This window comes from Ostrinia furnacalis, unplaced genomic scaffold (assembly GCF_004193835.3).
Source record: "Ostrinia furnacalis isolate ACB-3 unplaced genomic scaffold, ASM419383v2 OfSCF5489, whole genome shotgun sequence".
NCBI lineage: Eukaryota > Metazoa > Arthropoda > Insecta > Lepidoptera > Crambidae > Ostrinia > Ostrinia furnacalis.
In genome coordinates, this window is record NW_021135728.1 from 335,216 (window position 1) to 361,039 (window position 25,824).

Below are 25,824 nucleotides of genomic sequence, written 5' to 3' on the forward strand. Positions count from 1 at the left end.
TAAAGAGCGCGCAATGACCGACTATTTCTATAACTGTATTGTCTTCCTCGATTCACTCACCCATAGACTACTAAGGAATTCTTCTAAGGAATATGTAGTGTAGGTGATTTACTAGTTTTGACTTAATATAATACTAAATGATGGATTGAAGTAAAGGTAACACCTGATTCTTGTAATGATATTCTGTAATGTTATACCTTGAAAATGAATTCCTTTTTAATCAGCTCTCCTGGCCACCCTTATGACGGTAGTCGTTCGCGGAGATAGACGCGCCACTTCGTTACTCTGTCAGATTAAACTTAAAACTTCCTGGCTCGAGCCAAGCGTTGTACTTCGAAGTACCTTCTTTGCCAAGAAATATCGAGGTTACGTCACAATTGATGGAACTTAAAGTTCGAGACTTCACTTTTATAGATGGCCGTACCGGTTCGACTTAAAAGCATTTTATCTTACAGGTTATTTTAGAACATGTTCAGTAATTGAGCGACAGCATCCAGATACAATAAAGTTTAGGATTTACTGTAACCAATTGAATATATTTCACCGTATATTGTCCCGTATAATCATTTTCGCCTCTGTTAAATATAGACGAAAGTTCGTTCAACTCGTTTCAGATTTATCTTCAACACCATTATGAAATCGCGGTAAATTCTCATAACAGCAAAAACTGCATTTTACAAAGCGCACTCAATTCATTGAAATTCGCCCACTGGCAGTGTCGTATCTACTAAAATACTGAATGACTAAGGTCGAGCACTTACTGTAATAAATAATGTTGTTCTTCATTCATCACGCCCGCGAACTGTAAACGGCCATTCGGAATAAAAAATATGGAAACACTTGGACTCTTTCCAATTTGATGCGACGGCGTTTTAAAATGTACAAATGCTCAACATTCCCAAAGCTTGGCCATACTGACGTCATCGCTAATGCAAAGTGCGTGTAATAAATCTATACTATCTATACTAATCTATACTAATATTATAAAGCTGAAGAGTTTGTTTGTTTGTTTGTTTGTTTGTTTGTTTGTTTGTTTGCCCCCCCCCCCCCCGTCACAACTCCTATGGCACCCCCTGGTACCCCCCAGGGCTTTGAGGTTACCTACCGATTCGAAGATTGAAAGACAATCATACCCCCCACCCACCCGTATCATGACATAGACCGCAGATTTGCCATGCAGATATGCCAGTGAGTACTAATCTGCGCGACTTGTGTCACCCCCTGATGCTTGGCACCCGGGGCGGACCGCCGCTACTGCGTATCTACTAAAATACTGAATGACTAAGGTCGAGCACTTACTGTAATAAATAATGTTGTTCTTCATTCATCACGCCCGCGAACTGTAAACGGCCATTCGGAATAAAAAATATAAATAAATAAATAAATAAATAAATCTTTGGACAATTTCGCACAGCGCCAGCTAGCCCCAAAGTAAGCAACTTAATGCTTGTGTTATGGGTGCTAGTTTAACGGATATACTACTTATATACTTTTTTTTTTAAATACATAAATATTATACATAGTCACACCTATTGATGTGCCGTTCCCGAGAACGCTCTTTCAACTGAGAATATTCTCGGGAGCGTTCCCGGGAGCGTTCTCCCAAGTGAGAAAGGTTGAGAATCATGTTTATCAAATGAAAATAAACAAACTTTCTTAAGTAAAATAGTATTAAATGAAGTCAACAGATAAGTGTATATTAAACAATACACTCTATTTGCAGTGAAAGGCTATATTCTCAGTGTTCCCGAGAATATTCTCGGGAACTTTCTCGGCAATATTCTTGGCAACTGCACCTTAATTATATTTTATTTTTTTCGTCGTGAAATGTCGTTTTAATGATATGTAAGATGGCAGAAATTTTTGGTTCATAATCGGCGGAGATATTGCGTATAAAAAAGTTCATCCCCAATTTTCCACCCTTGGGGGTTGTTTTTTTTTAATATTAAATTTAAATGGGACCACCCTTGAGGTATTACCTATACGCTGAAAAAAGATTTGTTCAAATCGGTTCATAATTGGCGGAGTTATCGCGTAACAAACATAGAAAAAAAAAAAAAAAAAACATACGGGTCGAATTGAGAACCTCCTCCTTTTTAGGTTGTTAACAATAATGTATACCTGGGACAAACAGTCCAGTTAGGTAGGTCCAACTTCGAAAAAAAGGTCAATCATCGAATCCAGCTCGGCTGGGCAGCCTTTGGAGAGCTTTACGATATTTTCACGCGGTTTCTCCGTCGCGTCGCCACTCCGCTTTAAATCCACTTTGAATCCGCTTGCAATCCGCCAGGGTGGCAAGGGCCTTAAAACTCAGAGGCACACTGATGTTCAAATACCGTAGCCGAGTCCTAAAGCCGCGGTACGCGTTCGCCACGAAAAGAGTGAGCAAGACAGCAATATCTCACTCACTCGTTTCATGCCTTGTTTATAACAACTAGTCTTAACGCCCAGTTAATAAAACATCGAAACATTACAAATAATATCACATATAAACAACAAAATTAAAAATAAAACTAAATGGGTTCTGTCGAGAACACTGAGAATATTCCCGGGAGCGTTCTCGGTTCTCGAGAATATTCTCACTGGGAATATTGCCGGGAACGAGAACTTTCTCAGCGGCACATCTCTAGTCACACCCAGACCCGTCACAGAAATTAAAATTCATCATTTCAATTTCTGCCCGGCCGGGAATCGAACCCGGGACCTCTCGTCATAGTAGTCCGTTCTAAACCACTACACCAAACGGCCGACGAAATATGTATGGATGAATATGGAAACACTTGGACTCTTTCCAATTTGATGCGACGGCGTTAAAATGTACAAATGCTCAACATTTCCAAAGCTTGGCCATACTGACGTCATCGCTAATGCAAAGTGCGTGTAATAAATGTTTAATATTTAGACATTCTAGAAGGAGTTACAATAGAAAACTATTGTTCGCAGTCGAGGCTACTCTTGAGAACGTCAAGGTATTAATTAAATTGTTAGACGATTAGTCAATCTTTTATTATTTTACTCATAACAGGAAATATTCCTTTTCCTGGACTTTCTGAAGACAATAGGGAATATTATGCAATTTTTTTATTTCTCACATTTCTTTCAGTAGCCTTGGTTAATGCCAATTTGATAATTCAAATGAATCAGTGCTTTTCTTTAACAAAAAATTCAAAAGATATCTAAGATATAGACGTAAGAGATCTCATGACGTCATTGGTCATGTTAGAACGACACGCAGAGTCCCATACAAGTTACTGTGCAAGTTACTATGGGCGGGTGACATTTGACGCCACGCTCAGCTCAGCTATTTTCATACAAAGTTTAAACACTTGTATTTTTTGTTTCCAGTCCGATTTCAATCACTAGTTTTTCAGAAATTCTATGATTTAACTAAAGTGTTTATTTGTACATTTATTAACTTTTGAAATCGATGCATATTCCCTATTGATTCATTGTTTTTTTTTACGAATTTGTGTGAAACATATTCCTTCTTTCCCAGATGTGGACGGAGGAGCTGTTTGCGCTGGCGTACAACCTCAACCAGCTCAATAACCCCACCATCAAGTTCCTGGAGAAGCTGCACACGAAGATTGTCCTCAAGGCAGACAAGTCAGGGAAGATCCTAGTCAAAAAGTAAGTGCCAGCTAGGAGCTTTAAAAAGGCTCATTAAAGATTTTTATCGATACAGAGTAAACAATATCCTAGTTAGAATTCAAGAAGCAATCGGGTAAATAAATTCTAGTCTTTTTTTTGGTTTGGAACTATGCTTGGTGATTCAGCAGGGCTACTCTCTATTTCAGTATTTCTGTCAGTGCCAGTCAAGCTGCTGTCATGCTTCGAGTAGGAGGGAAATGACATGAGGCAACAGTGCCGGTGACAGATTTTAAGCCAAGTGTTATGAATTTGGTTAATATAGATGTCTTTATTACCATATTCTCATCTTTCCCTGGTTTTAAATTAATGTTGCATTCGATATCCGGTATATCAGAATCTTCTCAAGTTGTTTCAAAACGTGCTCCCTTTTCTTACATCTCGCTAAAAGGATTTTCATCCAACCAGCGAAAACATTCATTAATGCGCAATTTACACTATTTAGTTTGACAGTGCTAAAGTGGTCTTGTCTCATTTCATTTATTAAGGAGGAAACAGATAAACTTACTTTTAAGATGAGTATACAGATAGTGAACATCTCGGAATTGGGCCAACTGTTACTTTGTTAGTGTTAGGAATATTCAGTTTTTGTTAAGATGTTTACATACACTGTGAACGCATTTATATGTATTAAAGTCCGCCCCATTCGACTTAAAAAAAAATAAAAAAAAATAAGACCAAATTAGTACTAAAACTAAGTCGCTTTAGTCGCTCTATGTCGTGGCCTATAAAACCTCTGCGGGGTTACGTCGTTTCATTTTATGACTTAATGTAGTATGACAACCGTTAACACTGAACACGCATTAATACGGACGTATTAATTAAAGTAAAATATTGGCTAAACCAACAAATTATCTAACAGATAGAGCCCAAGACAGAACCGTGTGAAGTCTTGTGATGTTGATCCACGCCAAACATTTACCTTATTATCTGTTGAGCAGAGTATTGTTTGTTTATTTCCTCTCAGATTTTGTAGAGGGCCACCGTTTGACTGGTTGTAATTTATGGCCATGACTCTATTTGTTTATGGCATTCCCTTAGTTAAGCATATTTATATGTCAGACCGTCAGTTATGTATTGACGACCTTCAGTCTATATTCTGCTTTAAAGAGCCTGGTTTCGATGCGGCTAGCCAATGAAATTAGAATCTAGCAACAAATGTAGTCTGTGACAGATCATGATCAAACGTTTCGAATGTGACTGGGCAGAGCAAATTTAGAATCTTACATCTGAGTGAGGTCATGATCAAATATGAACTTAAAGTCAATATTTGGCTAGGCAAAGGCTTTTAACGTTTCTGACCAGTTTATTTGTCGATTAGGTGATTCTTGTAAGAAAGACAGAAAAATCGTTTTTGTTCAGTACCAAAAAATGTAAGACTTACAGTAATATGTATATAAATATAATATGTCAGTTTTTACCTAATCTTGGCCTGACTTTTCAGTCGATTACATGGGAATTCACTGATCTTGGAAAGCGAGCAAGCTAGACCCACGATTTTTATAAGTACTAGAATATAAAATTCGTTGTAAAATTATCCATTACGTTTATAATATTAAAAATCTAATTATATTGCTCCTATTAATATCCCAAACGTAATCTGTATTATGAAAGAATAACACGTTGCGTGGTTTTTATAGCCATATCAAGTGCTCGGCAGCGCTAAAGAGTAGCGGGCAATCAAAATAGATAGTGTGAAGTTATGAGCATAAAAATATTATTAGTGTTGTTAGATGGTTGTTTATTATCGTACTTATGATATGAAGAGATGTTGATTATCGGTAATTTTAACGCTTTAAGAAAGATCTATAAGTTTATTATTGGCTTAGTATTCAGTCAAGTGTGATGCGACTATTTCAAGGAGCCTTTTCGAAACCGCTAAATCAATATACGGTATTATGACATTCCTAAATCATGGACAAATTGCAACAACCGATTACTGTACAAGATTTTACTGCATGTTACATCCTAAATCAAAGTCAAATGTCAAAGTGGTTAATATAAGTTGGAAAAGTTAAACCGATCGATATATTGCTTGTTTGTCGAAAACGGAATAAGTATGAAAGAACCTTGGTTTGATATAAAGGAACATAATATGAACCAAGGCCGGTATAGAGTCAAGAATTCAGGCTTTTGACTACAACCGTCATAGTAAGAATTTTCGCCAATCGTATGAGTGAAATTTTACGCTGCGCTCGCGCTACAGACGCACTACGGCATACGCCAGCCAGAGGTCATGGAAGTTTGAAGTTCTGGCAGGTCAAACATTGTGAAACGTGTTGAGGCAGGCTTTTGTTTTAAATGCAAGATCATGAGCAAATAACATTAATAGCATAATATTGACTTTCGAAAGCATATTATAATTTTTGATGATGCTGGTATTTTTAAAAGATATTTGTTTACTAGGTAGATAGTAGAGAACTTCCTTGAAGCGGATTTAGGACTTGAAATGCACAGTTTTTCGACTCTACCGGAGCGTCCCTAAACGTATCGGGCCCAGTCGGCGTAACGTTGTAATCGGATTCAAACGTACGGCATTAGTTGGGTGGACCGCTGCCAAATCAATTATATCCTGATAACTTGCACGATACGCCATCAAGTGTCGGAAGCACCCAGATAGCACCACTTTTAGCCAATGACATGGAACTCTTATGGTCAAGGAGTTAAAGTACCTGGCGCTATTATTTGCTGAAGTTTTTAGATTAATTGAATTGCCTATCGATTTTTGGCAATAATTATTTTGCATTAGGGAACTTAATTTATGTATTCAAACATTTGAAAGAAAGATACATTTATTACAATGGACATCACACAAATACAGGCAATTACATAGACATGACAGTGGCACATTATAAAGGAAGAAAAAATAAAAACAAGAGTAAACTGAGCAGTGCCACCCATTCACAAACAAGATGACTGCAACGGGACCCCATTCAGTATATGCCGTGTCCCATGGTGACGAAGGGAACGACTCTGGTGTTCAGTGTGCCCGTTGGGGCAATTCATCATCATCATCATCATCATTACCTAGCCTCTAGAAATCTTACTGGACAAGGGCGTCTCGCAATTCTCCCATAAGTCAGCAAGTGCCAGTGTTGTTCTTGATACGGCAATTGCCGTAATATACGGCATTCAGACATCTTAGGCACCATAAATACGGTATACGGCAGCACTTTGATTACCGTATCAAAATATACGGCAATTGAGTAAAGTAGAGTTTTTCATGAGTTTTAGTAAACAAAAAATAAATATTTCGTCTAATGGAACGCAAAAACTTGTAAACCATAAATGAAGTAGAAGCGCCACGAAAAGAAACGCCAAAAATGCAACCATATCTCCGAGATTTTAATGTCTAAAATCGTTATTTCCTTATTTTGGTAGATTCTTCACTTTTATTCGGGTAGGTTCTTGGACTAAATTATTCAAAACCTTAAAAAGTGAAGAATAAAATAAGTAAGTTTAAAAGTAGTATACGCATAATACATAATACATCACTTGTATTTTTTTTAATTTAAACCTTCCAAATAAACATTTTATACAATACGGCAATTTTCTTAGTTTTCCTTAAAAATCCGGCAATTTTAGAATTAGAATACGGCAACCCTAAATTCGTCAGGAACAACACTGGCAAGTGCGTCTGGGTTTACATTATGCTTCTTTCCATGGGCTAGGTGCAATATGTATTTATTTAGTTGGTTATAAAATATGGAATCTGCATAATGCTTTATAACAGTGCGGTTACTCTTCCCACTATGTATCGATTGCTCATTGTTAAATCAATTAATTGCATTGCGACAATTACTAATACGCGTATTATAATTTAATAGACATGTAATTATTTTTCTTGTCATATAGCGACATTTGCGTCATAGCGTCGTATTAACTTACCATACTCAATGTACGTTTATGTACGGTAGTTCTCAGTTTCTGGGCCGTTGACTCCCAGTATTTTTGTGTGAAGATTTAGGATCGAGTTATGAAACGGCGCCAAAAACTTTCAAACTTCAGGGATGCATGGTTGAACTCTACCATAGAGTTGCATGGTTAAAATATTAAAATTCAACCAATCACAGGGTTTGAATCTTAGCTTGACTTTGAATCTAACCTTGACTTTGAATCTATGCTTGAATCTAGTTCTAAACCTTGTTTAATAATATCGTAAATGCGCTATTTTGTATCATTCATTCTGAGAAACACCCTAAGATTCAACCGACGCCACAGCTTGCCCTGGCAAAACACACTAGAGTTCCTTTATGTTACGTAAAACCTTTTCAAACATTTAAGTATCTTTGAACGCTAAAAGTACTAACGAACGGTTTCCTATTCTAGCATCGTGCGACTCTTCGCACAGAACAAGGAGGATAAGAAGCGAGTGGAGAAGGCGCTTAGCGAGTCCGGCCTTCCCACGGGCAAGAACGATACCATTTCGCAGTCCAAGTTCCAATTCGAAGACTTCTTCTCGTTTTATAAGAGTCTCACGCAGCGCGGCGAGGTGCAGAAGATATTCAATACATTGTAAGTCAAAACTTTTTACTACAGATTTAGTTTGTTGTCTTTCGCCCGTATTCACAAAGGATGCTTGCTTAAGTGAAGCAGCAAATCAAACGCATAGCGTTGAATAGAGCTCTGTAATTGGGTCGTATGTCACCCTGAGCGTCCAAGCGCACTGTGAGACCTCCTAGTAATGTTTGTGAATACGGGCGTTTGTCTGCCAGGTGTAATTCCGAAAAATTATAAGACACTTTAAGTACCTAATTATAAATACCTACATCTTTTTTAAAAGAACACTCATTGTGCTGAAATGTCTACATGCACGTTTATGTTTTTATTTCATTTAAATACTAACCTAAATCTCTTTGTTGACTGCAGTAAAGCAATCAAAGTGACAAGTAAAATATATTGCAACAAATAAATTAAACATTTTTGTCTCCCAGCCAGGTTAAGCCCCAAAATGGATTTTCTGATTCACTTTATTCTTTCGAGCATTTCATAATTAATTTAATTTTTTAAGGAAAAAATATACTTAATTACTTACATACCTAAATAGAAGAGAATAAAGTTCACTGTCATTTAAAAACGTTAAAAAATCACCAATCCGACCCTCGTTCATTACGGAACGGTTGCTGCTGTCTGCATCCCACGCGAATTTCAAGGTACATATATTTTAAATTTATTTTCTTTTTCAAGTTTAATAAATATCCAGATCTATCCCCTAGAACTTTTAACAGCCAGTAGTTAAGTATGCATTATATCTGTTTGTTGTACAGCACTTTACTGTGGGAGAATACCGCTGAGGTAACAACGGCGTTCATACTTTAAAAATTGCATACAAGCCAATACATGGAACCAATTTACTCGAAGCCTTTATTCACCGAGCTTCAAATATTTACAACTTCACGCTAGTACAAAATATGGATTTGTTTTTTGTCACAAAATATGAGATACCAAGGTATCCTGTGTTTGCTCAATACAAATTGAAATTGAATAACTATGAACATATTATCTTTGTTTTGACTATGAATCAACATAGTTACCAGCGCCAGCGCTAACAACGTACACAAAAGGCGATAACAATATTTTTTAATCTAAAATGTTTACATTATTTACCTCGGAGCAATAAATGTCCATCAGCGTTAAAACAAATCCGAGTTTAATTGCCGCTGCCTCACTAGGCGGGTCGCAAAATAAAATGTATTGGATACGTGTTTGTTTGCTCGTGCTCTTTATTTTTCATTGCAGCGGGCGGAATCTCTATTAACGAGCGTGCCTGTACGGGCCCCGGCTCGTTTGACATGCAAAACCATTGAAACTAAATCAATGCAAAAAAAAAAATGCGAGGGAATCTCGGGTTTTCAATTGTGAGCGATCGCCGGCGCGAGTAGGCATACAAATGTTCGCAACTAGGTTATTGGGATGAACGCTAGGTTTTTCAATACATTGAGAATTAATCGCTGCGATATAGGTGTAGGTATTCACGACTGATATTTTTAAATGACCGAGGGAACGTTGTTATTTACAGATTTATTAATATGTTTTGTTAGTAATTTGGACATGAATAATCTAATACACATATTTCATAAATTCAGTTTGTATGTGCTTTTGTTAAGTCGAGCATAATGCTTAGGAGAAGGTACTACAACAGTCCAGTGGACGACAGGGATCGAATCCAAATACCGATCCTTTAAGGGTAGCGTCCACATGTCGGTATCGCACGCAACGGATCGTAGTATTATTTATATAGAAACTCATATAAGTGCGTCCACTTGTTGGCATCGTACACAACGGACGCATCGTACAAAACACATCGTATTGGATGCGTCCGTTGCGTACGATGCCAACAAGTGGACGCTTAGCTTTAATCGTTGGCCTATTGTCGCCTAAAAGGTACAGGTCAAGATACAAATGGTAAGCACAACAATAACTTGCAGCTCCATTGGGCTCCGGATGACATCGTCGGGGTTTAGTGGTTAGGCCATGCTCTTCTGGCGGGGAGAGCTCCATATTATGCTACTAAAGGTTATTTGGGAAAAACAATGAGTTAGGTCTTACCAAACTTGCTCATGCATCTATAAGCTTTTTTCTTCCTTAGAACGGACGGCAAGCCCTACCTGTCAGCTACCCAACTGGTGGAATTCCTAAACGACATCCAACGGGATCCACGCCTGAACGAAATCCTCCACCCGTACGCCGACATCCAGAAAGCTAAGGATCTCATCAAGGCGTATGAGCATAACAAGTACCACCAGCAGCGCTCGCAGCTCACCTTTGACGGGTTCTTGAGGTCAGTGGAAAGTGGACTTTCTTGCTAATAACATAAGGTGTATATTCTAGCACTACCCAACTGGAGTTCCTCAAAGACATCTAAAGGGCCTCTCGGCTGAATGAGATCCTGCACCCGTACGCCGACATCCAGAAAGCCAAGGACCTCATCAAGGCGTATGAGCACAACGAGTACCACCAGCAGCGCTCGCAACTCACCTTTGACGGGTTCTTTAGGTCAGTGGAAAGTGGACTTTCTTGCTAATAACATAAGGTGTATATTCTAGCACTACCCAGCTGGAGTTTCTCAAAGACATCAAATGGAACCCGCGACTGAACGAGATCCAGCACCCGTACGCCGACATCCAGAAGGAAAATAATTATGTTTTTTTTTACGTAAATCGATTAAATTACTGATGCTGAGTCGCTTCTAAAAATTTGGATACTGATTACAAAATCACCCTGCATAGTGCACGATCAAAAAGTCCTATAGTATTTCGATGCACTGATGACTCGATAGAGCAATTGCTCTGTGAAGTGAATATCATAATAAAAAAAAGTTTCAAATTCAAATTCAAATTCATTTATTCACAGAAATACACGTCCATTAGATGTTTGTAAATAATCAATTTCGTTACAGTGTACCTTGCCATGACTGGCATGTGAAAGTTAATTAGGAGAACATGTCAAAATATTAATAATCTTATGAAAAGTCATTTGATAAAATCATAACAATGTCAACAATCCAATTATACTAATCATTACAATTAAATGTCAATTACATAAAATAACACACAACCAATATTAATACATAAAATTTCACAATTATTTAATTCTAAAAAAACTCATTTACAGAGTAGAAACATTTATCGAGCAGCCACTTGTGCAATACATTTCTAAATTCAGGCATAGAAGCTCCCTGTATATAAGCTGGCAGTTTATTGAAAACTCTTATAGCCATACAAAATACATTTCTTTTATATAACGTTAAATTAATTTTGGGCAAATACAATCTGTTCTTGTGGCGAGTAGTCTTTTCTAATACCTGTTCATGCGTCTTAAAATTATCAGGATGTTTTTTTACAAATAGGCATAATTCCTTGATATATAAACATGGCAATGGCAATATTTTTAATTTTTTGAAGAGTGGCTTACAACTATCTCTATAGCCTGCCCCACACATCGCACGCATGCATTTTTTTTGTATTTTAAATACTTTTTCGGAATCAACAGAGTTCCCCCAGAGAATAATTCCATAATTTAGTATAGAGGAGACATAACCGTAATATGCCGACATCATTGCTTCATTGTTTGAAACGTATTTTAATCTTTTTAATACAAATACAAATCNGTTCTTGTGGCGAGTAGTCTTTTCTAATACCTGTTCATGCGTCTTAAAATTATCAGGATGTTTTTTTACAAATAGGCATAATTCCTTGATATATAAACATGGCAATGGCAATATTTTTAATTTTTTGAAGAGTGGCTTACAACTATCTCTATAGCCTATCTCTATAGCTATTTCTACAACATTGTTTGGTCTAACAATATTATGTTTAATGAGGGTTACCTTACAGCTCACTATCTCAACCACTTGTAAGTGACAGGACTTTACAGCAGTGAAACATGACATTAATTGCGTTCTTCTCTTACAGGTTTCTAATGTCAGAAGACAACCCAATCGTCGCGCCGAACAAGCTGGATCTTTGCGACGACATGGAACAACCACTAGCGCATTACTTCATCAACAGTTCGCATAATACCTACCTCACCGGCCATCAGATCACCGGCAAATCCAGTGTGGAGATATACAGGCAGAGCCTTTTAGCTGGCTGCAGGTTTGTTTGTTTTGATAGTACAACTAGCGGCCGCCCGCGACTTTGTACGCGTGGATCCCGTTTTACCCTCTTCTTTAGATTTTTTCATACAAATGTTTTTTCCCGCTAACTCCCGTTTCCGTGGGAATTTTGCAATATCCTGTTGTAACTAAGCTTTAAGTTTACTAAGGTACCTGCATGCCAAATTTCAAGCGTCTAACTTAAGCGGTTTAGATTTTTCATACAAAAGGATCTTCCCGCTATTAACCCGTTCCCGTGGGAATTTCGGGAACTCCTTTCTTAGTGCACCTCTACGGTACCTCAGCTACGTCCCTTCCAAATTTCAAGTGCCTACGTTTAGCCGTTTAGGCTGTGCGTTGGTCTGTCAGTCAGTCAGTTTCTCCTTTTATAATATATTTAGTTAGATAATATATTTTTTTTAAATTATGTTACCCTGTGTGTGAGAGACTGGAGCTTGAGATAGGTTTCCGTAGATACCCATATTACAGGCCTCTATAGCTCCCACCTCTAAGGAAATTAGTGACTTAGTTGATCAACTATCTTGGTGATAATGTCTACACATAGTATTATGATACCATCTAAGAAGTTACGACCAAATCCAAAGTCATTGTGAGAAATCGACATTATGAGACATTGTTCACATGTTCACAACATTTCAGGAAGTTGAGTTTTTTGAGAAATTTAGGTGATTTGAGATGTTGACATGAACTGAAATGGGCAGAGAGCCTCTTTTCAACCGACTTCAAAANCTTTCAAGAATATTAAAGCTTCAAAATCGAAACTCGAGAATTCTCGAGCTCCGGTAATTTTTTTCTCGTCTCGAATGAAGCCAAATTTCTCGAGTTTTCTCGAGTTCGAGAAAGCTCGAGCAGAAACCCTAGTCGAGCATAATGCTTAGGAGAAGGTACTACAACAGTCCAGTGGACGACAGGGATCGAATCCAAATACCGATCCTTTAAGGGTAGCGTCCACATGTCGGTATCGCACGCAACGGATCGTAGTATTATTTATATAGAAACTCATATAAGTGCGTCCACCTGTCCGCATCGTACGCATCGCACATCCAATACGATGTGTTTTGTACGATGCGTCCGTTGCGTACGATGCCAACAAGTGGACGCTTAGCTTTAATCGTTGGCCTATTGTCGCCTAAAAGGTACAGGTCAAGATACAAATGGCAAGCACAACAATAACTTGCAGCTCCATTGGGCTCCGGAGGACATCATCGGGGTTTAGTGGTTAGGCCATGCTCTTCTGGCGGGGAGAGCTCCATATTATGCTACTAAAGGTTATTTGGGCAAAACAATGAGTTAGGTCTTACCAAACTTGCTCATGCGTTAATCTAAAAGCTTTTTTCTTTCTTAGAACGGACGGCAAGCCCTACCTATCAGCTACACAACTGGTGGAATTCCTAAACGACATCCAACGGGATCCACGCCTGAACGAAATCCTCCACCCTTACGCCGACATCCAGAAGGCCAAGGACCTCATCAAGGCGTATGAGCACAACAAGTACCACCAGCAGCGCTCGCAGCTCACCTTTGACGGGTTCTTGAGGTCAGTGGAAAGTGGACTTTCTTGCTAATAACATAAGGTGTATATTCTAGCACTACCCAACTGGAGTTTCTCAAAGACATCAAATGGAACCCGCGACTGAACGAGATCCAGCACCCGTACGCCGACATCCAGAAGGCCAAAATGTTTTTTTTACGTAAATCGATTAAGTTACTGATGCTGAGTCGCTCCTAAAAATTTGGATACTTATTACAATATCACCCTGCATAGTGGATGATCAAAAAGTCCTATAGCAGTTCGATGCACCGATGAGTCGATAGAGCAATTATTGCTCTGTGAAGTGAATCTATATATATAAAAGAAAGTCGTGTTAGTTACTTCGCTTATAACTCAAGAACGGCTGAACCGATTTAGCTGAAAATTGTCAGGGAGGTAGTTTAGAGCCAGGAGAAGGACATAGGATACTTTTTATCCCGTTCGAAATTAAAAAAAAGTCTGCTTATTTATTGCCATTAAGGCGGAACAAAGTTCGCCGGGTCAGCTAGTAATATAATAAAAAAAAGTTTCTATAACATTGTTTGGTCTAACAATATGTTTAATGAGAGCTACCTTACAGCTCACTATCTCAACATTCTCAACCACTTGTAAGTGACAGGACTTTACAGCAGTGAAACATGACATTAATTGCGTTCTTCTCTTTCAGGTTTCTAATGTCAGAAGACAACCCAATCGTCGCGCCGAACAAGCTGGATCTTTGCGACGACATGGAACAACCACTAGCGCACTACTTCATCAACAGTTCGCATAATACCTACCTCACCGGCCATCAGATCACCGGCAAATCCAGTGTGGAGATATACAGGCAGAGTCTTTTAGCTGGCTGCAGGTTGGTTTATGTTTTGATAGTATTTTGATACCCTCTAGAAGCCATGTGGCTTCGGCACCCCACCATGTCGGCGCCGGAGCGATTTCGCTGCGGCGTCCTGCATATAAAAATCAATAATATGCCAGACGGTGCGTTCCGGCGCCGCACCGCAGGCACACCGCACTTCGATTGAGCGAGACGGTGCCGTATTGCGGCGCCGCATACAGTGAGTGTACAGTGATGCGGCAAAATGTTTGCGGTGCGTGCAGCTTCTCACTAACAGTAGGCGCACACCGTTGATTTTTAGTTGGCCGATAGTTGTGCCCGATTTTAATTTGTATGAAGAATCGGCCAAATCGAATCGGCGTAGTGTGCGCACTCCCATACATGCCCAGCCCATACTGATCAACTGCCCGACTAAACTATCGGCCGACGAAAAATCAACGGTGTGCGCCTACTCTAAGAAGTTACGACGAAATACTAAGTCATTGTGAGAAATCGACATTATGAGAAATTGTCTTATCTTTCTTTAAATTTTACATTCCAGGAAGTTGAGTTTTTTGAGAAATTTACATGATTTAAGATGTTGACATGAACTGAAATGGGCAGAGAACCTCTCTTTAGCCTCCTATGAGTATGTAGAAATGTTTTACACATACGTACTGTTGTAGATTATGGAGTTCACTAAGAACACCTTCACATAAAGTCCTTCGAGATTAAAAACACGCGCATTATTTTTGCTTCTGGCTCTATGGAATTCTACAAATGTTAATGTCTCATTTGGTACTATACGTATACATACACTGACCGACTGAACAGAAAACAGCGCATTAAATGATGAACAAGCATTTAATTTCGGCCAGCCTTTAAAAGCTCCCAGCAAATAAATAACTCATTTCAGTTTTAATCAGCGGTAAGTGGCCTCACACCGCAGTGCGCTCTGCGGGAAGTGTCGACGCTATCACACTGTTGCACTAATGAGATTGTTATCGAATTAATTAAACCAGGAAATCTCCACACCTCTATGATGGTGTTTTAATAGTTTCACCAATTAACGCAGTATCGACAGCGTTATCGCTTATCGGTATCGACACAAAATAGGAAAAAGCAGAAAGGTTGTTCACAATATAAACGGATATTTTATATGTAAATCACCAATCGGCAATGCGTTGATTATTTAAAAATTAGAATTAAAACAGGAGTATTCCCACCTCTCTCGTACGCAGCGGTGTAACTCCTGTGCCAGTAGCCCAACAAAAACTCAACCAGTGTAGACTAAGTTTGTCCCAGGAGTACTTTGCATACATGGCCATTGGCCATAGTACCTACTCGTATCTCATAGAGTTACTCTCTTAATATTATTGGAAATGTTCTAGAAAAATGCAGCTGACTTTTTGTGACAGGTCTAAGGCCGGGAGTCGTGGGTAAATGTGTGCGCTTGTTGTGTTTATTGTCTTCGTAATTTAGTAGCTGGCTATTGGGTAGGCTAATATATTTGCTAAAATCTGGCACTTAACACTGCATTATTGATCGGGCCTACTCTACTGCTATTTTGCTATTTCGTTAAAATTAGAGATCAGTAATATTTTTGCAAAATGCAGATTTTACGGCGTAATTTATGATAATGAGTACAGATTGAACAAGATAATTATTTAATCTATAACAAGTCGGCGGCTCTTGTTAAATCCTAAAATATTCAACTGTAATTGAGCTGTCAATAGGTACTGGAACTATTGGATATTGGAATGCCACTTGTTTCTCGGTACTATCCCTTTGATGTACAGAATTAATGCAGACCGTACTTTGCGATGTTTACGGGACATAAACAATATACATACTAGCGCTCTGGCCGAGTCGCTTAGAGATACGTATGGATTTCATGTCATTATTGTCTATTACTGTCAAGACTTGCATAAAATTAACCTTTTGAGTTATGTTCATGGAATGTTCAATAGAATTTAATATTCACTTATACTCGAATGAGCAGTATTTTGTTCTGTACGGAGTTAGTTATGTTGTTTCTTAGTCGGATTATTTTGCACCTTGTGTGTGCAGTTTAACAAAATGAATAATTTTTGAGATAATAATATATCGTCTGGCCAAATGTTCATCCTTTTATTTATAAAGTTTTAGTTGAGGTTTGGGAATCTACAGATAAATAGACATTTGTGAGGGTCTGATATACTGATTAAAGAGAAATGTACGAATCTTGATATCTATCAAATGAAAACAAAACCATAAAAATGTCATAGCCTAAATTGTGTCGTTCCAACTTATAGTATTTTGATTGCTAGTTTTATGTGACCCTGATGGCAATAAATATACATTAATATAAAATGATTAACATTTATTTTTCCTCCCAATCAGATGCGTCGAACTAGACTTCTGGAACGGGCGAACAGAAGAGCCGGTGATCGTCCACGGCTACACCTTCGTGCCTGAGATCAGCGCAAAAGAAGTCTTGGAAGCCATCGCCGAAAGCGCCTTCAAGACTTCGGACTACCCTGTGGTGCTGAGTTTCGAGAACCATTGCAACCCGCGGCAGCAGGCCAAGATAGCCAACTACTGCAGGGACATATTCGGGAGCATGTTGCTAGACAGGCCTCTGGACTCGCACCAACTGGAACCAGGTAACACCTTAACCCTTTAACCCTTAATGAGGCAGTGATAATGTAATTTACCACATGTTTTACCGTATACCTTTAAGATTGCCTTAATGCCCAAATGAAAAATTTGAATTTGGTATGCTGAACATAGGCCTCCCCCAATAATTTCCATAATAACCGTTGGGTAGCGGACTGCATCCAGCTACCTTTATGAGGTCGTCGTTCCACCTTGTGGGTGGACGTCCTAGGCTTTTTACTGTTAACTGGTACAACGAACAATATTTTTCATTGATTTAAACCTATGTTTTCCTACCGAAGTTCAAAAAATGGTGGAATCAATTCTGCCACTATTTAAAAGCATAACTATACTACTGTTGATTATAAAACGCTACTTTTATTTGAAGTACTGATTATGTCCAAAATTGATAAAAGTAACGCGATGTCTACCATACTTTTTTGACGAGACTTCGACGTTTCGGCGCATTCCTATGCACCATGATCACTGAAAAATGCTTTTGTGCAAAAATAAATATTACTATGCATTGTAAATAGTTCACTCTAAATTAGTCCTAGTAGCTCGCCACATTATATTTTTTTCCGTGTGTTTTAAGCGGTGTGAACGCGATAATAGGCTAGGCATAATATCAGAGTTGAATAGTTCGTGTCCGTAACTCGCCAAGAAATTTCAAAATAGTATAGTTTCTAATTCCAACCTGATGGCGTGTGGCTTATCGTGAAATGTGCTTATCTGATATTTTCACGAAACAATCGATTTCGCGCAGATTAAGATAAATCAAAAACATATTCTCAGGGTCGCGATGACGATGAATATAAATCATCTGTGTTTCCTCTCGCTGACGGTCGCGCGTTCAATAACCCACTAGCAACGAACCACAGCACGAATCAAACAGCCAGCCAATTTTATGAAAATTGCATTGCACACTTGTTCTTCATGTATCACATTCATTTGTGATTCGTCACATTTGTTAACATGCAGCTACAACACCGTTTTACCGTTTTAGATAATATTAGTATAGATATTTTGCAGAAAGAATCCTAAGACACTCTAGCATGAGGCAACCTGATATGGCTGTTGTTCTATAGCTATGGAATATCCTCGTCTAGCACCTGTATTGTTTGCTTTGGCCTAACACCAATAGCCCCGAGACGGTCCGCTGTATTTTCACTATGATAATAAACTACTCAGTATAGTTTGAGGAGAGAAATAAGATGCAAACTTCCTCAAATTTTCAGCATAGATCTTGGAATTTAAATATTTTTTACGAAGTCTTTGTAGATCATTGTCTCCTTTGTAAATGAATCGATCAGCAATAAACAAGATTTGACTGTTAGAACGCATAGAAAAAAAACTAAGCCTGTGGTCCAGTTACATTTCTTGCGCTAACTCGGTTTCTAGGCATTATAAATATTTAAAGCAAAGCTAAACGACGAAACGCAAGTAATAAATCTCGTAAAATACCTGTTTAACGTATAAGAAGTGTAGTAAAGAAAATATTTTATTATACACAGTCTTTATACTAAAACAGTTATTGTTAGCGGAGTTGCGCGTACGCACGTGTTTGTTTTCAATGTAAAAATCATGCGTCGAGGGATTCAGTAAACACAGTACCATTAGCGGTTATCCATAACAAACGCGAAACTAATCGGCGTTATCGCGGGACAAGTTTTTGAATAATGAGCAGATGTTATGTGGAGTTTGAAAAATATTGTTGTATTAAAATGTTCACTTTCTTTTTCAACGTGCGATTATTTTTACTTGGCTCTGTATAATGTTATAGGCGTACATTTTTGCATTCCTTAGAGTATTATTTAACTATTTTAAACATTTCTAAGATCGTCATTATGGCTTATGAAATAGGTTCGTTTGTTTCAGCCAAATGACGTCCACTGCTGGACAAAGGTTTTGCCCGAGGACTTCCACAACGACCGGTCCTGTTTCGTATCGAAATAAGTACTAGTTTACAATTAAGTGGACACCATGTTTGAATAAACTGTAATTCTTTTTCAAAGGAGGGGAGCTGCCCCCGCCATCGCTACTACGGAACAAGATTATTATCAAGAATAAGAAAAAACATCACCATCATCATAAAAAGGAAGACTCCATCGCGTCGGAAGAAAGCGAGCCCCAACCAGAACCGCCTCAAGGCAATGGAGAGATATCGCATGGGACGGTAGGTGTCTTCTCTAACTAATGTAGTTTAACCACAGAATAATAATAAGTACTACGTACAGAAGGTTTACTTCGCGAAGGTATTTAAAAAAATGTATGCTCAATATCATTAACAATATGGTGTGTAATTTAGCTTGTCTCAAGAGTCAAGCACCATTTTGTTGACAAACGTCAGTGATCGGTACTGCGCTGAAGCCATAGGGCTGACTTGGGTAAAATGATGTGACGTGAGGTGCCAAACTGCAGAAAAAATGGCGGAGGAAATACATGATTAAGCATGAATTATCATGAATAATATTAACCACTTATTTACCTCTCAGTATCTTCAGACAACTTATAAAAAGTACATTCTGTGTTTTTATTAATATTAAGGCAGTTAAATAGTGCACAGTATTTAGTACACCATTTTCTTTATTTTTTTCCATCATACACAAGAATACGCGTGCGTGAGTCAATGCTCGCTCGTATGTGAGGCCTTGTCGAATAGTAATCCTGTAGGGTGCCATCGTGCTTGTTTTGTTTTCGATGTAAACTCGCGGAGATAAACAGGCCTGGTTTAACCTACTTGAAAGTAATCCAAAACAGAAAACTTATATCAGTCTGATCTCTTTGTTTACCGAGAAAGCTATGATGAAATATATTTTGTCTAGATTGAATGAAAGCAATCTAGTTTAATTCATCTCATAAAACACAGTCATCTGCAGTAGCAGCCCTTGCGGTCATATTAAATCAAATATTTATTTGCTCACGAACATGTTTTACTGATCAACATAGCCCATTTCAATAAAAAATTCATTGGTCTGACACTGCTGCACCATTTCTCAAAAGGTCCTATGGGCCTTTTTAGTACAGCACCTACAAGTTTAAACGGAACCCTCGGTGCGCGAGTCCGACTCGCACTTGGCTAGTTTTATTCTGGACATATCCCAAAAAACGCGAGCGACGCGAACATAGCTTAAATTCCGTAAAACAAAGAAAAGTGTAAAAACAAACTGGTAATCGTTCTTTTTGTATACAGTTGGCGCGACAAGGCTCCAAAGATTCTTCGTCGTCATCCGACTCGGACAGTTCGTCGGGGGAGGAGGAAGCGGGGGGAGGGGAGGCAGATGAACCACGGGAGACGCACGCGGGCGCTGAGATATCCGCGCTCGTGAACTACGTGCAGCCCGTGCACTTTAGCTCCTTCGAGAGTGCTGAGAGTGAGTACCAGTGCTAAGACTAGTGCATCCCAAACTAGTCCATATTGCGAGCGTCATAAGGAACAATTCGTCAGCCAACCGAGACGCACGCGGTCGCTGAGATATCCGCGCTCGTGAACTACGTGCAGCCCGTGCACTTTAGCTCCTTCGAGAGCGCCGAGAGTGAGTACCAGTGCTAAGACTAGTGCATCCCAAACTAGTCCATATTGCGAGCGTCATAAGGAACAATTGGTGAGCTCGTTAACTACGTGCAGCCCGTGCACTTTAGCTCCTTCGAGAGTGCCGAGAGTGAGTACCAGTGCTAAGATTAGTGCATCCCAAACTAGTCCATATTGCGACCGTCATAAGGACCAACTTGGCGAGGCTCGAAAGACGCATGCGGGCGCAGAGATATCCGCGCTCGTAAACTACGTGCAGCCCATGCACTTTAGCTCTTTCGAGAGCGCTGAGAGTAAGTAACAATATAAAAAAACTGTATTTAATTTCGCGTTAATTACCCCATTATGGTCTATTTTCCACCAGTAGAAATAATATGTCTTTAAGCAAACAAAACAATTTCATTGTTTAGATGTCCGCTCAGTTTAAGTGAAAACTATTGGAAATAATCTATCTGCATTCGTCTCCGCACATCTATCCTCATCTTTGCCTTGGTAAATGTATGAACATAGTGCTGTTCATACATTCACCAAAGCAAAAATCAAGCAATTCTGAAGCGAATTTCGTCGGAACTGCCGCGGTGATAGGACCGCAATACTCGTATGAAAACATATAGATAATAATAATATAACAACGATTTATGGTGGTCACTGGGATTGCGCTGTCTTTGTTGTTTATTGATGTCGGAATTTCCCTTCCTACAATACATTATCTCTTTTTCAATCTCAGAAAAGAACCGTTTCTACGAGATGTCGTCGTTTGACGAGAAGCAAGCGACGACGTTGCTAAAGGAGCGGCCAATCGAGTTCGTCAACTACAATAAGCATCAGCTATCGCGAGTGTACCCCGCTGGGACGAGGTTCGACTCTTCTAATTTCATGCCACAGGTAAGATCCAACTAACATTAATCCATACGTAAAATTAAGCCAGTAGACTTCGGCAATTTTGTGAATACAGTATGGCAATAGAGAGAGATTGAATTTTCCCATTATTTGAAACCTCCAGTACACAAACTGGTCTGTTTTAGGCTATGCTTTAGAGCGCTTTCACAATAGGGCGTTAGAAGCGTGACTGCTGCGCGGCAGCGGCTTTTTCATAATGTGAAGGCATGCATCCACTGTCATATAGTATGAAATTTTCGCGACTGTCGCGCGTTTGTCGCGCTGCTAAATCGCCTTAATGTGAAAGCGCTCTTACTATCCGCAACTGTAAGCCACCACTTGGGTCTTGGCGATAGTAGTGGGCTTGCAAAATAATATGTTATTGTGTATTGGGGCAGAAAAGTCCTCGAGTGGCGACCACGAGCCGGATGACGTAGTGTGGACAGGCCTCCCACTAGGTGGACCGACGATCTGATTAAGGTCGCGGGAGGTGCCTGGATGCGGGCGGCGCAGGACCGGTCTTTGTGGAAATCCTTGGGGGTGGCCTTTGTCCAGCAGGCGACGTCATTTGGCTGACACTAACGAATGAATTGTGTATCGGAGCCTTTATTTTAAAATCCTGATATACATTTTCAATGTGATTTGGCTTTATTACAGTTAAAAAACTATTTTTTCCCTGTCCAGGTGTTCTGGAACGCAGGCTGCCAGCTGGTGGCGCTCAACTTCCAGACTTTAGACCTGGCCATGCAACTCAACCTTGGCACTTTTGAATACAACCGCCGCAGCGGGTACCTACTCAAGCCGGAGTTCATGCGACGGAAGGTAAGGTATAGCTTGTGTCATCTGTAAAGCGCAATCCTACTAATATTATAAATGCGAAAGTTTGTCTGGATGTTTGTTACTCTTTCACGCAAAAACTACTGAAAGGATTTTGATGAACATTTACAATATTATTGTTTATAACCCAGAATAATAATAAAGGCTATAATTTATGACGATCTGTGACAAACTAAATTTCGCGCGGGTGAAGCCGCGGGCAAAAGCTAGTGTACACATAAATAAACAAAACCATGTCTGATATTGTCTAAAATATTTCAAGTGAACTAACAAAGTACTGACGTTCAATGTTTTTTTTTGAGCTTAATATTATTTTTCTTACTGATTTTTTATACCTTTTGATTTATTTTAAATGACAAAATATAACTTTGTTTAGACTAGGTGAAATAGTTACAAACTCATTGTATTATTAGGCAGTCGTCGTAATCGGAGGAGGAGGAGGATTATACTAAAAATAATTACCCATAGTCCGATGTGATGTTGACTGTGCAAATGATGTTACATTAAACTAAATTCTGTGGGATCTTATGTAGTTGTAATAAGGACAATTTTGGCACAAAACTTTACACATAAATATTTGCAGGACCGCCGCCTAGACCCGTTCGCGGAGAGCACAGTCGACGGCATCATCGCCGGCTCCCTGTCCGTCACCGTGCTGTCCGGACAGCTGCTGACGGACAAGCGCTGTGGTACCTACGTTGAGGTCGACATGTTCGGGCTACCCGCCGATACTGTGCGCAAGAAGTTCCGGACTAGAGTCGCGCCGAATAATGGAATCAATCCAGTTTATGGCGACGAGCCGTTTGTCTTCAAAAAAGTAAGATATATACATTGTTTGTAAATGTTTATTTATCTATGACTCGCGGAGCTGTTATGTTGCTTGGGGGCAAGCGCTGCGGCACCTACGTTGAGGTCGACATGTTCGGGCTACCCGCCGATACTGTGCGCAAGAAGTTCCGGACTAGAGTGGCGCCTAATAATGGAATAAATCCAGTTTATGGCGACGAGCCATTTGTCTTCAAGAAGGTAAGACACATACATTGTTTGTAGATGTTTATCTATGACTCGCGAAGCTGTTATGTTGCTCACGGACAAACGCTGCGGCACCTACGTCAAGGTCGACATGTTCGGACTACCCGCCGATACTGTGCGAAAGAAGTTCCGCACTAGAGTCGCGCCGAATAATGGAATCAATCCAGTTTATGGCGACGAGCCGTTTGTCTTCAAGAAGGTAAGATGTTAGCAATATCTGTAGAGTATTTAAGAGACATGGAGCCGACATACTGGTCACTGAGGTCGCGACAAATAATGGAATCAATCCAATTTAAGGCGACGAACCGTTTGTCTTCAAGAGGGTAAAGATCTCTTCTGCAGACGCGGAGCTGTCAGCTTGACTCTCATGTTTCATGTCATGGCTCCCGCCCGGACAACCTTCGTCGAAGTCGATATGTTTGGACTTCATGATGATATCGTCTTATTATGTGTTTACATCTTGTTGTGTTTACATCCTGGTGTTTCTTTGCGAGATCGAATCAGAAATGAAGAGACCCGTAAACGAACCAAAGTCGCTGACATAGCCCGACGGATTAGCAAGCTGAAGTGGCAATGGGCAGGGCACATAGTACGCAGAACTGACGGCCGATGGGGCAGAAAGGTTCTGGAATGGAGGCCGCGCACCGGAAAACGCAGCGTGGGACGACCGACGACATCGTAAAGGTAGCAGGTAAGCGGTGGACGCAGGCCGCTACCAATCGATCAACATGGAAAGCATTGGGGGAGGCCTATGTTCAGCAGTGGACGTCCTATAGCTGAAATGATGATGATGATGATCTTGTTGTGTTTTTTCTAATACATAATGCACCTTAAGTATTTTTAGATCATCTGACCAAATAGTCTTAAAAGTCTCACCGAACATTTGACTATGAATGCCGAAGACTCTCAGCCCACTTGCGATCACATTACCGAGTTAGCTACCTCATGTGATCGGTTGAATGATCATTCGCAGGTGGCCAACTATTTTTACGTTCGATTGTTCTTGCGTTAAAACCCAAGGCTGTCGGAACAGTAAACTCTTTATTTGAAATCAAACTGTCTCCTGTCGATGGAGATTGATGGGTATTACACCACCTTTGTCGGCGCGCGGGCAGACTCAATCGGCGCGTTGATTGTTCTTGGATCGTGATATTTTCCAAGTGGATTCTTTTCATGTGTGGTTTAAATTGCCTTTGCTCGCTTTAACATGAATAAAAATAGAAATGTGGCAATACGAAGTCATGTAGACAATGGCAAAATTAAAGTGTGATTTTTTCTCAGAGAAACATTATTTATTTACGATCTTATTCAAAATTATAACAAAACATTTTACTATTAAACACTCATTCATCTAGGCCCTAGATTAGAAAATAGGTGAATGTATTGAATACCCTAGATTCTAGGGTATTCAATACATTCACCTATTTTTCAGTTGCGCTAGTTTCTTTAAAAAGTTTACATGTTTTCGATAATGATTCTTTCATGATCGAGTACTCATATAGTTTGTATGTAACCATAAAATTTGATAAGGGTAATTGTTACTCCAACCGAATGTTATTATACAAATAAACCTTGAACCAGTTTCGGCTATCACTTAGTTAGACCAACCTGACAGAAGCGCGGGAATGGTAAAAAAATAAACAGGATGGCGTCGATTCGCCGCACATAATATGCGTTTTCGTAAAAGTTCTGGCCCTATAAGTCACGTTTGATTGTTTATAATGAAACATCACAATGACATGGTTTAACTGTGCCTGTATTCGATTTTGGGTGTGAAAATATTTTCGATTTTATCTTGATAATGAGTTTGGTAATCATAAATACAACGCAGCGATGTTCGAGTAGTCAATTCATTATATAGCCTGACCAGGAACATAAAAACCCTCGCCATGTTGCGGAAAACTAATGGTACTAATTTCTTTTAATGGCAACAGTAACTGAAAACTTCAATGACATGTCACCTTGCATGTCAGTCTATTGCTGTCAAAGTGTAAACAAACTTTATTTTAAATGTGCGCAATTGATTTTGTGAATTAAATTGCTAAAATCTTTTATAGTCGTGAAAGAAAAGTGGTTCACAATGTGTTAAAGTATGTGTTATTGTTTGGTTCGGACAATATTTTCATTGAATAATGTTTCCGACAAAGGTTGTCAAATTGACTGACATGTTTATCGTATAGTACAGTACACTATGAAAATTAGCTGTGGTTTGTTTCAACTACCTATTTTAAAATTTTTTGGCACTTTCTAAATGTTGAATTTTATGGAATTGGGAAAGAAGTACCGAGTTTGAAGCG

At 39.3% G+C, this 25,824-nt stretch overlaps 1 protein-coding gene across 1 annotated transcript in view; it reads left to right on the forward strand.

The window, feature by feature from the left end:
* Positions 1-25,824, forward strand: part of Plc21C (Phospholipase C at 21C) — a 63,319-nt gene that overhangs the window by 20,354 nt on the left and 17,141 nt on the right. Inside the window, exons 4-13 of the mRNA XM_028316258.1 lie at positions 3,497-3,630; positions 7,978-8,163; positions 13,611-13,802; positions 14,464-14,646; positions 16,993-17,255; positions 19,263-19,423; positions 20,441-20,621; positions 21,507-21,664; positions 22,343-22,480; positions 23,079-23,312. Coding sequence (XP_028172059.1) covers positions 3,497-3,630; positions 7,978-8,163; positions 13,611-13,802; positions 14,464-14,646; positions 16,993-17,255; positions 19,263-19,423; positions 20,441-20,621; positions 21,507-21,664; positions 22,343-22,480; positions 23,079-23,312 — 1,830 coding nt within the window. The remainder of the gene's footprint in view (positions 1-3,496; positions 3,631-7,977; positions 8,164-13,610; positions 13,803-14,463; positions 14,647-16,992; positions 17,256-19,262; positions 19,424-20,440; positions 20,622-21,506; positions 21,665-22,342; positions 22,481-23,078; positions 23,313-25,824) is intronic.